This window comes from Bipolaris maydis, assembly GCF_028858645.1.
Source record: "Bipolaris maydis strain C4 unplaced genomic scaffold PSV08scaffold_5, whole genome shotgun sequence".
Taxonomy (NCBI): Eukaryota; Fungi; Ascomycota; class Dothideomycetes; order Pleosporales; family Pleosporaceae; genus Bipolaris; species Bipolaris maydis.
This window is the reverse complement of record NW_027093861.1, coordinates 1,433,820-1,447,605: the sequence shown is the minus strand read 5'-3', so window position 1 is coordinate 1,447,605 and position 13,786 is coordinate 1,433,820. Positions and strand designations below refer to the sequence as shown.

The 13,786-nt window shown below is 52.2% G+C and overlaps 5 protein-coding genes across 5 annotated transcripts; 3 read left to right on the top strand and 2 right to left on the bottom strand.

Moving 5' to 3' along the window:
* Positions 1 to 200: 200 nt before the first annotated feature.
* Positions 201 to 4,660, bottom strand: PSV08DRAFT_388597 (5-3 exoribonuclease; the record flags this gene model as incomplete). The annotated part of the gene is made up of 4 exons (XM_066093490.1): positions 4,463 to 4,660; positions 3,756 to 4,415; positions 968 to 3,725; positions 201 to 934 (listed from the first exon to the last, which is right to left on the bottom strand). Exons 1-4 carry the CDS (start codon positions 4,559 to 4,561, stop codon positions 201 to 203), a joined length of 4,251 nt encoding a protein of 1,416 aa, XP_065949341.1. The 5' UTR covers positions 4,562 to 4,660.
* A 320-nt stretch (positions 4,661 to 4,980) lies between these two features.
* On the top strand, positions 4,981 to 6,986 carry PSV08DRAFT_221035 (WD40-repeat-containing domain protein). The gene is made up of 3 exons (XM_014226578.2): positions 4,981 to 5,003; positions 5,351 to 6,458; positions 6,519 to 6,986. Exons 1-3 carry the CDS (start codon positions 4,985 to 4,987, stop codon positions 6,691 to 6,693), a joined length of 1,302 nt encoding a protein of 433 aa, XP_014082053.1. The 5' UTR covers positions 4,981 to 4,984; the 3' UTR covers positions 6,694 to 6,986.
* Positions 6,978 to 9,641, bottom strand: PSV08DRAFT_370272 (glycoside hydrolase; the record flags this gene model as incomplete). The annotated part of the gene is made up of 1 exon (XM_014226579.1): positions 6,978 to 9,641. The coding sequence occupies one exon, from the start codon at positions 9,639 to 9,641 to the stop codon at positions 6,978 to 6,980; it is 2,664 nt and encodes an 887-aa protein (XP_014082054.1).
* Positions 9,642 to 10,129: 488 nt separating this feature from the next.
* Positions 10,130 to 11,132, top strand: PSV08DRAFT_288678 (dephospho-CoA kinase-domain-containing protein). Its single transcript, XM_014226580.2, has one exon. The coding sequence runs from the start codon at positions 10,185 to 10,187 to the stop codon at positions 10,983 to 10,985; it is 801 nt and encodes a 266-aa protein (XP_014082055.1). The 5' UTR covers positions 10,130 to 10,184; the 3' UTR covers positions 10,986 to 11,132.
* A 318-nt stretch (positions 11,133 to 11,450) lies between these two features.
* Positions 11,451 to 13,045, top strand: PSV08DRAFT_200292 (uncharacterized protein; the record flags this gene model as incomplete). Its single annotated transcript, XM_014226581.1, has 1 exon — positions 11,451 to 13,045. One exon carries the CDS (start codon positions 11,451 to 11,453, stop codon positions 12,990 to 12,992), a length of 1,542 nt encoding a protein of 513 aa, XP_014082056.1. The 3' UTR covers positions 12,993 to 13,045.
* Positions 13,046 to 13,786: the final 741 nt, after the last annotated feature.

Sequence of the window (13,786 nt, the reverse complement as noted above, 5' to 3'; positions counted from 1 at the left end):
CCCGCGCATAGCGGAGTGTGCCTCTCTTTCTTTTCTACAATGGTATATGGTACGACCACTTGTCCACACCACCTTTGCCATCTATGTGTACTCTAAGCTAAACTCTGAGGTGCCACATTGACAAGGATCATGTGCCTCTACATCCATTGCCAGATAGCAAATCGCCCAAAGCAATATCTCCCAGGTTAAGGTGCAGTGCTCTACTGGGCAGCAGCCTGTGCACCACCCCTAGGGCCACCTCGTCCACGAAATCCTCCACGCCCACGGCCCCGGCCCCTTCCACCCCGTCCACCATCCAGATTGGCTGGTGGAGGAACGTTGGAGTAATTTCGCGGTTGGAAGTTGGGGTTATTGGGAACAACGCCTTCAGTAGGGTCGGTGTTGTCTATAACGGTAAAACCACCACGATTGGCCTTGGAACCTCCTCGTCCACGAGGCACGAAATCCGCAGAACCACCTCGGAGATTACCGCGAGCATTGCCTCTGTTTGGAGCATGATTCTGGTCTTGAGCGTGGTGACCGTTTGTCTGTGCGCCACGAGGCGCGTAACCACCACGGCCACCACGAGGTGGTCCGCCATGGATTGGTAGAGTCTGCTGCTGACCCTGGGCTTGATGAGGAGCTGGGCTTTGTCGTGGAGCCATACCACCACCGCGCCCATTGACGTTACCGAAAGCTCCTCGGTATGAGCCACGGAGAGGAGGCGGTGTATTCGCTGGTACCAGTTGAGGGCCTCCAGGAGCACCAATACGTGGCATGGTGTATGATTGTGGCGCTTGTTGCGGGCGTCGGGCAGCAGCAGCACTTGAGTAGTGAACAACCTGCTGATCGGTCATATTGACGACCGCGGTTGCTGGAACGGTAGATCCTCTAAACGGAGAGCAGCGGTCGCCAAGTGATGTTCCACTCATGAATGTTGCGTCGAAAACAACGTCTAGCAAGAGCACGCGAGCTGTGCGTGTCTTACCGACAACGGTGCCAGATGACCCAATCGGCACTCTTCCAGAATCCTGGACGTAGACAATGCGATCACCGATGCTGAAAGTCTGGTGTCCCAATCGTTGCTCTGCATCCGATGGCTTCAGCAAAGCAACACGAGGCACCTTTGTAACCTTCTTAGGCTCGACGTCTTGGGTGAGTGGGAAGTTGGCATCCGCGGCCTGCTCGATCAGCTTGACGGTGTCGGAGTCGAGCTGCTCAGCGTCCAAAGGAACCTTTTCAAAACTCTTAGTTTGAACTTCTTTCAACCAAGCTCCAATCTCTTTGACTTTTTGCTTCGCGATCTCAGGTGGGTAAAAATCGGTGTCTTCCCAGCCGTCGCCTGTCGGGTTGTTGATGATGGCGGCAACAAACTCGGGAAACTTGATCATATAACTAGCAAGCAAAGCCATGGCTTTCTGACTGTATTCCCATCCATTGGCCGACTTTCTTGAATAGCCCAAGACCTTGAGTTTCTTCGCTTCAAATTTCAAGTTCAGGCCAAGATTTAGCTTAAGACCACTTGAGTTGACGTTGAAAGAGGACGTCAGCTTAGATAGTGCAAGCGGCGGCATGTTGAGCTGCTTAGCCACAATGTACGATGGCAGGTAGGGAGTAGCCTTTTCAGCCATGCTCACAACCTCACGCCCGAACTGTGGCTCTGGTTTCTTGAGTTTGGCAACCATGATCGTAGCCTTGTTGTCGGCATGGCTAATAACTTGCAAGGGGCGACCATAGGCGTAGTCTCCAAGATAGAAAGCTCTAGCACCTACAGGAAACTCTTCCTCAATGGGCAAAGCCTCCTTCTCCAAGAATCGAGCGTCTGGGCTAGCGACCTCATCAACAATGGTCTGAGTCGCATATTCGATCTGCAACCCAGCAACCTCACCATACTCCTTGATAGTCGCACCCTCGTCAGTCTTGCGTAGTCCCTTGAGCATTTCCACGTGCACGAGAGACTCAACCTCTCCAATGTTAATACCGAGACGCTTGCTGTATTGGGTTTCGATGCGGTTCGCGGTCTTCTTCCAGTTGGAGATTTCCTGAGGTCCATGTGGAATAGCAACAGGGGCAGATGGGCCACTCTCGGGAAGTACATAGTCGAAGAGCTCATCAGACACCTTGACTACCTTTGCCTCGTGTAGGAATGGATAGCCGACGTGAACAGCCTTCCCTAGCTTTTCTTGTGCATGCGAAACTGATTGTCGAGGCGCAGTATCCAACAGTGTAATGACCATGCTCTCGTTTCTGCTGTCTTGTTGGAAAACGTTGACGCCAGCAAACTCGAGCTTGCCGTGGAATGGGAGGACCTTCAAGCTAGGGAAACCTGCCAAAGCCTCGGCTCCAGTTTTGACACCATCCATAAGTCCAATATAGTATTCCAATCCTTCCATAGTGGGCAGATCGAAAATATTCTCAATACACTTGCAATGCGGAAGATCTGGGAAGATGCCCGGTAGAGACGATGGGTAGACATAGTCCAAATCCTTCGCGTAGCTGAACTTGAGTGATACACCGAATGTGTTGCGGGCCTTCTCATCTGGAGTCAGTTGATCATCCTTGGTAGCCATGGCCTTGAGCAAGCGGTCTTCCTGGATGAACGGGATCTTGACAACAGCCTCCCAATCCTGCTTTTTACCATTCATATCCAGAGTGAAGTCCCGAGGATAGAAATCGATGATAGGAGAATCCTCGTTCGTCATGAGGGGATGGTAGGCTTTTGGTACAATGCTCTTACTACGATCGGGCAAAACACCCATCAGCTGCTGGTAAGGCTTGAATGGCTGACCGAGCTTGAAGTTGATATCTGCCTTGAGACCTCGCTTAACATCAGAGATCATGGGCGAGTAGTGGTAACCATAGTACCATGGCCATGATGCTACACCGCGGTAGTAGTAATAGAGAACCCACTGCAGGCCTTGGACGTAGTTCTCCGTCAGCTTTCGAAGCTCTTCCTCGTTACTACGGTCCCAGTCGAACTTGCTCTTGTAGTAGCTGTTCTTCCAAGCTTCGAACTTTTCGTCGTACTTCTTTTGCATCTCGGATTGAGCAGCCTCAGGCGAAATATCGACAACCTTGGCCTGTTCATATTTCTGCACAACACGTGCAATAGCTTTGTTAGATTCGTCTTCCATTTCCTCGTCCTCGTCTGAATCGCCCTCGACCAGCTTCGGCGGGGCAGTGATTTGGAGATGACGATCGCCATCATCGTTCTGAACAGTCTTCCAAGGAAGATGGAGCTTATCCGCAAGCTCCTGGACGAATTTTCGGTCATCCGCTGACAAGGAGACAGGAAGGTCAAGAGGAGCCTGCTCCTTCTTTCCCAAGTAGTTATCCAACCAGGCCTTGGCCTGTGAGAACAACTGCTGTTGCTGAGTAGTCATGACAATCGTGCCTCGTTTCGCGGTCTTCTTCATAACGTCTTCTTTCTCAAGGCTCTTACCCTTGAACCAGGCTGCGTCAGAGTTTTCAGATTCGAAATGACGGTATTCTATGTTTGAGAGTTCGTCCAACAATATAGCCAAGCGCTCCATGTTGATGACACCTCCCTCATTGATATACCCTTTACCCTTGGGCAAAACCGTCTTGTAAACGTTAAACATGAGAGCCAAAGCGCCCTCGTTGATATGCAAATGCGGAAGATTTGGAAGGAAATCGTTACCAACAAAGAAAGCCATTAGGATAAAGTCGTCAATAACACGCTCCATATCGAAGGGAAAGCTAAGAGCACCTGGCTCTTCCAGCTCCTGAAACTCGAGTTCCAAATACTCGCGAACTATGCAAAGATGCATGAGGTAGAAGTTTTGGTGCTCCAACTCTTTGGACTTGGTCTGGCTCTGGCGGCCGAAAGTCACCTCTTCTCGCAGTAAACTGAAGTGGGGGTCATGGCTAAGCAGACCCAACATGATCAAATCCGCATCAAGACCATACAAGCAGTGGCGCCGGTTCGGGTCGTACCCCGGCTGCGCCTTTGCCTGACGGATGTACTCCATGATCTTGTGCTCGCCCTCTCCGGGGACCTCGTGACCTGACAGAACGACTTCCACGCCCTGCCAGTCAATGTCCTCAGAGACCTTCTTGTTGATGAAGTACTTGAGCTGCTGCGTGAGCTTCGCCATGAACGCCGTGCCTGGCGTGATGCAGTTGCTGTCGAATGCTTCCTCGGTCGGCATCTCAACGCCTTCGCGGATAGCCTTCTCCCGAGCCTTTTCAGCATCGAGAGCCGTTCGGAAGCGTCGCGCACGCTGCTGGTTCATCTTGGCGCGCGGGGCGACACCATCGATGGCCATGAAGAAGAGCTGCTTGGGCTTGATTTTGCCAAACAAGTGCTCGATGTAGTTGAAGATGCTGATAAACATCTGCTCTTCCGTTTTGCGGGCGGTAACGCTGTCGGAATCGCTGTGGGTACAGTTGTGGATAATACCGTTCATATCAAGCTGTGGCTGTCAGCCTCGGGCGTCAATGACGGCATTGAGTCACTTACATAGAGACAATCGAACTCAGGAATGCGGTTCTCCGCAATGAGCTGCGAGATGCCCGGATACCTTTCGGACATCCATCGAAAGAACTTGGGAACACCCATGGCTGCTGCTGCTACTACTGTCTAGTAATTGCTGAGAATAGATGGCAAGGCGGCTATGCGACCGTTGTTTTTGCAGTCGGGCGGGGTGAATTGGATCGCAAAGCAGACAAAAAGAAGAAAAGCAATAGCGAAGAGAGGCGCGCAAAGGCGCTGAGGGGAGAGAGAGCAGAGAGGATGGGGTGGCGGTTCTCGACGCTGGGGTCTTCAAAGAGGGCAAGTCTAGATGACAGAGGCAATGGATATACTGACGGCGAGTGCCAAGCATGTGGGGCGCTAACGACGTGATCGACGCCCGGGTTGTCTGAACGCGAACTTTGGGATCGCGTCGTTGCGCCGGACTTTCACGCCCGACAACCTCCACGCACCGCGATAGGACGTGTATTTGCCACAGTTGAGATTGTTGATAACCCAACCACAATCAAAATGGACGAGACAATGAGTGGTAAGTTACACGCGCCTTCACATATATTGTCTGAGCAGTAGTCCGCCAATGGTGCCAGGCGCTGGACAATTGCTACATGTAGCTTTGTATGCCTTCACAAGTGCTCTCCGCTCACATGGACGAGGCATGGATACTACTCTTTGGACTGAGTGGTAGCCAAAGCTTTGTCAAGGCGTCAACCAAATATGATTGCATTTGCGACAGGCCACGAGTTCCGCATTAGATGCTATCATCTTGACATGACTAGCGCGCAGTTTGCTCTCCAATAGGCACATTCTGGGGGATATGGAAAACACATGAATTATCTGGCAGCATTCTTCAAGTTGACACTGACACTGTCATCACAGACGCCCACGATTCGCATGAGATGGACGACCAAGAGCAGGTCGAGCAGAAGATTATCAACGAGGAGTATAAGATATGGAAGAAGAACTCTGTATTTCTCTACGACATGCTGTACGGCCGCGCGCTCGAGTGGCCAACACTCACCACTCAATGGCTCCCCGACAAGAAGCCAGTCGAAGGCACAAACATGAGCCAGCACCGCGTTATCCTCGGTACCCACACCTCGAACCAAGCGCAAAACTACCTCCAGATCGCCCACTGCGAGATACCCGACTTTCGTGAACCCGACCTGTCAGAGCTCAACGAAGAGCGGGGAGAGATTGGCGGACATGGGAATGCTAAGCGGCCCTTTGACTTCAAGATTGTACAAAAGATCAACCACCCAGGCGAAGTCAACAAGGCGCGGTACCAGCCCCAAAACCCGGACATAATAGCATCTCTCTGCGTAGACGGCAAAGTCCTGGTATTCGACCGAACCAAACACCCCCTACAACCCAAAGACGACTCAATCAAGTTCGAAGCCGAGCTGGTCGGCCACAGCAAGGAGGGTTTCGGTCTAAGCTGGAGTCCCCTCAAAGAAGGCCACTTGGTAACCGGAAACGAAGATACCACAGTTAAGACCTGGGACCTCAAATCCGGCTTCTCAAAGAGCAACAAAACCCTCAGCCCCACCGCCACCTACACCGTCCACAGCGCGACCGTAAACGACGTCCAATACCACCCCATCCACAACTTCCTCATCGGCACCGCCTCGGACGACCTCACCTGGCAAATCATCGACACCCGCATGGAAACCCACAAGAAAGCCCTTTACAGAAAAGAAGCCCACGAAGACGCTGTAAACTGCATTTCCTTCCACCCAGAATTCGAAAGCACCTTCGCTACGGGCTCGGCGGATAAAACTGTCGGTATCTGGGACTTGCGCAATTTCGACAAGAAGCTGCATAGCCTTCAGAGTCACCGCGCCGACGTCATCGGGCTGCAGTGGCACCCTCAGGACGCTGCTATCCTCGCAAGTTCCAGCTACGATCGCCGTATCTGCCTCTGGGATCTCAGCAAAATTGGGTCTGAGCAGACAGAAGAAGAGGCGGAAGATGGACCGCCTGAATTGTAAGTTTTCAAGACGTGGTTCCCTTTTTTTGTTGATGATGTGTACTAATTATGAGTTAGATTGTTCATGCACGGCGGGTTCACAAACAGGATCTGCGACTTTGATTGGAATAAGAACGACCCGTGGCTTATGATGGGTGCGGCGGAGGATAACCAGTTGCAGATTTTCCGGCCCTCGAGGAAGCTTGTGGAGCCGCTTAAGAAGAGTGTGAATCACGGTGATGTGTCGGATTGAGCTGTGTCTGTTTGTGGAATTCTTCTTTACCATAAAGATGTATCATGGCATGTCATCAAGGAAGGGAGGGGAAAGGAAAGAATGAAGTGATGGTTTGCTGTAGAGGAACTCCACCTCAGTTCGAATCCGGGAGGCAGCACCTCTTGCGTCCCACCAACTCAGTCTATTCAAAACGAAACAGCGAACAGGAAATATGAAGGAACTAGGCACAGAACACCCCACAATATCCCCCTTTCCAAACCCCCCAATAACTAAACAAATATAATCAAACAAACCCATCTTTTTCAATACCCAAGCACAACCTTTCTCTCCCCAACATTCCTCCCATCAACAACCAACACCCTCGCCCCCACCCCCTCTCCCCCTCTCACCTCCACAACCTCCTCTTCCCCGGGCAAAAGCGTAAAGTAATTCTTACTCCACATCAGCGATCCGACATCCCTCCCTACCGCATCAACAACATTCAAGCGCACAAACACCGCAGGTGCCGTCCCGGTATTCCTCAGCACCAGACGCGCTACTAGGTTAGTCCCAGAAGTTGAATAATAGGTGGCGGAGATGCTGAGGTCTGCGGCAGGGATGCTCGACAAGGCGGAATAATCCTCGTATTTGGCGACAGGTGTGTAGTACCAATCCGACCTGCCCCAGTCCAGGGTGTCGGGGGTGTGAGAGAGCCAGTATGTTTTCTTTAATAGAGTGCTGTTTCCATTGTTAAGCTGCAAGCGAGCTAGGACAACGGGGTCGGTCGTTTTATTCTGCCAAGTGGGAAGCCTTGCTACTTCGTGTGCGGAGTTTGGTTTTGTAATTGCAGCGGTGGTTTGGCTGGCTATCGTTGTGCCGTTTAGGGATACGATTTGCATGCTTATGATGCGTTGGTCGGAGACATATCCGGGAGTGTTGGGGACTAGAAGACGGTTGACGAGGGATACGGCTTGAGTTTCGTAGTTGAGAGTAAGGGTTTCGCGAGTGCCGAGGGCGTCTTTGGTGCCAAAGTAGGCGCCTGCTGGGCGGAGATAGTAGTCAAAGAGGTTCCAGTGAAGAGAGGGCCAGGCGTTGTTGAGCATCCAGTATATCATGCCTGTTGCGGGTCTCTCGAGGGCTTCGTTCCAAGTACTGATTAGGGACTCGAATTGGGCGCGCGTTGCTTCGTAGTCCATCATTTGTGCTTTGAGAACGTAGTCAGATAAGCTTGACGGGGCGCCATAGCGCGCCCAGAGACCAGTGTTGTAAAGATCGCGCGTGTGGAAGACCGAACCCTCTGTCGCCATGTGATAGAGACCTTTCTTTGGTTCCCTCCACAGATCTTCCAGATCAGATGGGGAGAGGAATCTCACTAGAGAATTAAGCTCAGGTGTGCCTGCTCCTGCGCTCAGTTCAGAGCCGAATCCTGCTGCACTGCCGTAGCGACGTTGAGGATCGTACCAATAGTTGGGAGGCTCCCAGTCATATGGACCTTGCATCTTCAACCCACTGTTATTGAGTTGTGCCGGTGCTCCCCACTGAATTGCGGATGCTAGAATGGGAATGTCCCAGTTTACGGCACTGAGAGCATCGAGGTAGATCTGTGTTGCTCTGTCATTCGGCCAAAAGTCACTTCCAATCAGGAAGCCCAATATGCTTGGGTGATGCCGCATCATCTCAGCTTCGTGCTTCATCGATCGCGCCGCAATTGGATAGTCAGGATCGGTCCATTTCTCTCCACTGCCAATATCATTGTAAGTCCACCCCTCCCATTTATTGCAGCATTCCCAGCCAGCAAGTATCATGATACCCATTTGATCGGCTAGATCGTAGAATTCCGGGTGTTCCTGTTTTCCTTCCGAGCGGACAGTGTTCAGACCCATATCTTTGACCAATTGAAATTGTCTTCTGGTCTGTTCTAGGTCAAATCGGAGGAAGATATCAGACGTGTAGCCCGCGCCCTGAGCTTGAAATCGATGGCCGTTGACGAAAAACGTAGTATCGTTGAAGCGTGGGTTCAAAGAAGACGTGACCGTGCGGATGCCGAAGTTGGTTGGTGGTGTAGAGTCGGAAACAGAATTGTTAGGGGTCGAAGCACTGCATTGAATGCTGTATAACGGCTGGCTACCCCATTGGTAAGGCCACCAAAGCTGAGGGTTGTCTACTTTTCCCCTGAACGAGATAGTTGATTGCTGACTGCCAGAGAGCCTGAAGCGTGACGTTGCACTCAAGATTGCGAGTTTATTAGGGTCGAAGATTGTACACGCAACACTGCCCTCAATATCGCCTTCCTTTGCCATGTTCTTGACGTCCACAAAGATATCGAGACCTCCATCGAGAGCGGCGTGTGAGGTGACCCTTGGGGTAGTTAGTCTAACTTGGCCCGTCCTTTTCAGTTGAAATGGTCGCCATATGCCGGTTCCGTTGTCTTGGGGAGCAGGGTTCCAGTCCAAGAAGGAAATAGCGAAGTCCCGATTGTAATCGGTCGGATAAGCTTTCACCAGGACTACGTTTTGTGCACCATTGGGCTGAAGGAGGTTAGATATATCGTACTCTATCCCAGCATACGACCCAGCCTGCGTTTCCTTGTTTACAATAAGTTGCCCATTGACCCAAATGTCCGCTCTTGAGGTGATACCATTGGTGATCAAAGTGTAGTAGTCATTTGGAGTTTTCTCGGCGATCACGACCTTGTCAGTTCGGTAGTACCATGGGATTCGGAATTGCGCGGTGTCTATCTTCTGCATATTGGTCGAGTAAAACAAGTCGGTGTCATTGTAGACGGCATTGCTGATGAGAGTGTTCATGAGAGTGGCTGCGGGTCCGATGGAATACCATGACGAAGTGTTGATGCCGGATTGAGAGAGCCTGATGGGGTCGTCAACGACGTTGGCAGAGGATATGACATTCCATTGTTGCAAAGTAGTTGTAGAGGCAAGGGCGCCTTGGGCAACCCATGAAAAGGCAGTTAGGAGGCGCATGGCCATGCTGTCTATGTCTGTCACATCGCGGGCATCACGAAGGATATATATGGTTGTAGACACCAAGGCGGGGAAGACTGCCGTGGATGATCAGATGTATCCTACCTTGGGTACAGCGGCCCTGTGCACTGTAACCTCATAATATTACGGCTGATTTGCATATGCCAGGGAAACTGTGACCCAATTCGTGGGAATTAGCATGGGTCAGGTTGTACAGCTTGCTAGGCAAGCGGTGTGAGTTTGATAATAATCGTGGCAGTTGCACCAGAATCTGCGGATGTACCGCTGTAATGTGTTTGTTGGCCATTCTTCATGTAGATCCAGCTCAAAAGGTATCATGGGCAGAGCAGAATGGTTCATAAAGCAAAGTGAGCTGAGTAGGAAAGAGAGTGGATAGGCTGTGTTTAGTGGATGTCGTTGGTCCAAGCGCAAGCTCCGAGGTACGTGCCGGGACAAGCTTAGGAACAGCTCCCCGCATTCGTCATTGCATCTCTCACCTTCACCATGTAAGGCAAACGACACCAACGTACACGACAAAAACAAATAAACATGCTCCTTCTCGGCCTCACCGGATCGATCGCAACAGGCAAATCGACCGTCTCATCTCTGCTCTCCAAGCCACCATACTCGCTTCCAATCATAGACGCCGACCGCATCGCGCGACAGGTCGTCGAGCCCGGTACAGCAGGATACAATGCGATTGTCAAATATTTCTTGCCCTCAACACCGGATCTGCTCCTCCCGGATGCGACACCCAAAGGCGCGCCGCTGAACCGACCAGCGCTGGGACGAAGAGTGTTTGGTGCTGGCGAGGAGAAGGAGCGCGACAGGAAGATGCTCAACAGCATTGTCCACCCCGCAATACGTAGGGAGATGTACAAGCAGATGGTATGGGCATACCTACGCGGCAACTGGGCCGTTGTGCTGGATGTCCCTCTTCTCTTCGAAAGCGGATGGGAGCGATACTGCGGCACCATTCTCGTCGTTGGAGTCTCAGACCCCGCGATCCAGATCCAGCGTCTGCGCGCTCGGGATTCACATCTTACTGAGGAGGATGCCCGGAACCGCGTTATGAGCCAAGGTGATGTGCGCGAAAAGGCAGAGCGTTGTTTGCGGAGGGGGCCGGGTAATGGCGTTGTGGTCTGGAATGATCACGACAGAGAGCATTTGGAGAAGGAGGTGCAGAGAGTGATGCAGGATGTTCGGAAAAGAAGTCCGCGATGGTGGAGCTTACTTCTCTGGGTGTTCCCACCGTTTGGTGCCATGGCGGGACTTTGGAGCTGGTATAAGATGCGGAATGTGCAGTTGCAATGGGAGCAAGAGAAGAAGAAGGAAAAGGCAAAGCTGTGAGGAGTAATTTGAGTTGTGCTACTGTGCTCGCCTTGGGTTGGGGTCAGCGCTGGTATTTGTCTTGATGTTTGCCGAATGTGCGCATATATATCCTAGCAGTTGGTCAAACAACATTGTATTACAGTAACTGGGTTTTAATATCGTCAACCTTGTGTGCATTTCTGTACTCAGTTCTTTTGCAGTGCCCAAGTTTTGGAAGTGCCATTCATGATCCTCTCATATATCACTCTGCAAACGCACAGAACCAGATTACTTTCACCACTCACCACTACCCAAACAATGCCCTCGAAACGTACTCGCAAACCACTCCTCTACATCCACCTCGTTACCCATCGGAAAAAACCAATCCCAAAACCTAAGCCAAAGCATAGTTGCCCACCAGCCTACAACACCTACATTTGCGAGCCCAGCACCTCGCACTCTCACTCCAGCCATCACCAAGCAAAAACATCTCACCACACCACCATGAGCTCCATAACCCCAACCTCCTTCATCGACGACGCCATCTCGCTAACCAACCGCCTACCCCGGGGCCTCGGTCCACACCAGGTAGCGCAATGGCTCTCGCAGCACGGATCCGACACGTCTGCGTACACGGGCAGCTTCATCGACGACAACGTGGACAGCGTGCTACGCGACAGCGGTGTATCATCCAGCCACGTGCGCGACCATGGAAAAGAGAAGAGGAAGCATGAAAAAGGGCATGTGTGGAACGAGCGTGTGCAGAAAGCGGTCAGCGGAGATGTGCAGCGGCATGTAGACAAGATACGGGGACTGCGTGGGTGTGTGCGGGTGCAGAAGGTGGGTGGTGTGTCGGAAAGCGAGAAGAAGAAAGAGAAGGTGTCTGTGCCTTTGCCGCGGGAGTGGGGGACATTTGTTATCAGGGAGAAGGATGGGCGGGTTGTGGTTGTGGACGAGGAGGGGGAGTTTGATTCTGGGGGGCAGCAGCAGTTACCAAGATGGGCTTGGGTTAGAGCAGAGTCTACGGTTCAGGCGTCTGAGTCTGAGTCTGTGAGAGGGGATGTGGAGCAGCTGAGACTGGAGCAGCAGATGGGTTCAAGCCGGTCCGTGGGGATTGCTAAGACGGCAAGGCGGAGGCATAGGGAATTTGGATGGAGCAACAGTCAAGGCTCGCCAACGAAGGTACTCTCGCCTATACCTGAGTCTGAATGCGAGAGTGGCTGCCTGCCTTCTGGAAGCGAGACGACCAGGTCACCAAGGGACTTCATGATGAGTGGTGCGAATGCATGGTCACCACACACTCGGCCTTCAGCTGTGTCTACAGTTGGCTCAGCAAGCGAGAGCTGGGACTACAGGAGCTCAAAATCGGTAGCTGAGATGGTGAAAAAGGGGTACAGGCACGTCAAGCCAGTATCTTGGGAGACTAGACACGCTGGAGACGCGTGGGAAGTGGATGGTCCGGGTCATTGGTACCAGAATAATGGGTCGACCTCCTCGAGCAAGAGCAAAAAGTCGACCAAGAGTTGCTCCACATACAAGGCGCCGACCGTAGAAGATGCATCTAGTACCTCGTCGGGAGGTGATGGCAGGAACTTGCCTCATCCGTATACTTGGGCAGCCAGCCCATCTGACAGCGTAGGCAACTGGAGTCGCAGACCAAAGGCAGCAGATAATCCTGCATGGACTGGTATCCAAGCTTATTCCTCGCAGCAACACGTCTTAAACAATACACCTACGACACGCTCGTCAAGCGAAGTAACATGGGACGGGTTCGAGCGCGACAAGACACTGAGTGACGTCAGCATTGCAGGTTCCAGCAGCACACACGGGTGTCCTAGTAATAAAAGCATGCAAAGCAATCATCATGACACAGGCCGGCGAAGCACGTCTCGCGAGCAAATACGCGCTTATAATCAGCATGGCTGGGAGGCGCACGGAAGTAGCGGAAGAGGCACTATCAGATACGCGAATGGCTTTGACGAGGACAACGCGACGTATCTAAATGCGAATTGGGGCGGAACACCGGTACGCGTGACTAAGTACTAGTCTTGTCGGTCTTCCGAGGCTGAAAAAAAAGTATATCGGACTATTTCATGTGGGGTTCGGCGATTGGCGTTGGTGCTCGGACTGGTACTAGAACCACGAAAGCGCGACTGATGACGGACCGTGTTGAAGAAACGAGATCTGGGGATTTTTAGTGGGGACTAGGATGAATTGATGGAAGATGGATTCTTTCCTTAAGGTTATGGCAGTAATACAAATGTTTCGTATGGAGTGGCCATAGTGGAGCGCAAAGGCTGAATGCTGGGAATGAGGGTGTAAGGGATACAGCACGGGGAGCCAACGAGTGTCCCAGCCTTTGATATATTGAGCGTGACGAAGCAGGCTTCGCGTGCAGAGGGCGCCTCGTCGCGCACAGCATTACCGGGAATCACGTCGCTGACATGCATTCAGCTCTACGCGTCGAAACATTGCCCGGGACTTGGAACATGGCGCGAGTGGGATGGAGCCAAAGCGCAGCACCGCTCCGGTCCACCAACCCCCCCCTTCGGAAGACATTGCTGTTACGCAAATGTCGTCCGGTGCCCGTCTCAAGAGGCACACTACTCGTTCCAGCAGAAGCAGCCAGACGCGCCAAGTGGGCACACGGGGAACGGGCAGTTCACGTCTTTTTGGAAGGCCGGATGGACGCATCGCGAGCGTGTCTATGGGGCGGCATAGGCTGGCTGTAAGGCATGTCTGCAAATAGCGCGGGTGGATCCAGAGGGTAATGGCCAGTAGACGGCATTGCATGAATTGCGCTCATCAGGATCAAGCCGGTTTCCAAGCGTCTGATTCGG

Bases quoted from the DNA above. Each gene is read 5' to 3' on its own strand.
- PSV08DRAFT_221035 (XM_014226578.2), top strand. The intron at 6,459-6,518 runs GTAAGTTTTCAA...ATTATGAGTTAG, and splicing joins GAAGATGGACCGCCTGAATT to ATTGTTCATGCACGGCGGGT.
- PSV08DRAFT_288678 (XM_014226580.2), top strand. From the start codon at position 10,185: ATGCTCCTTCTCGGCCTCACCGGATCGATCGCAACAGGCAAATCGACC.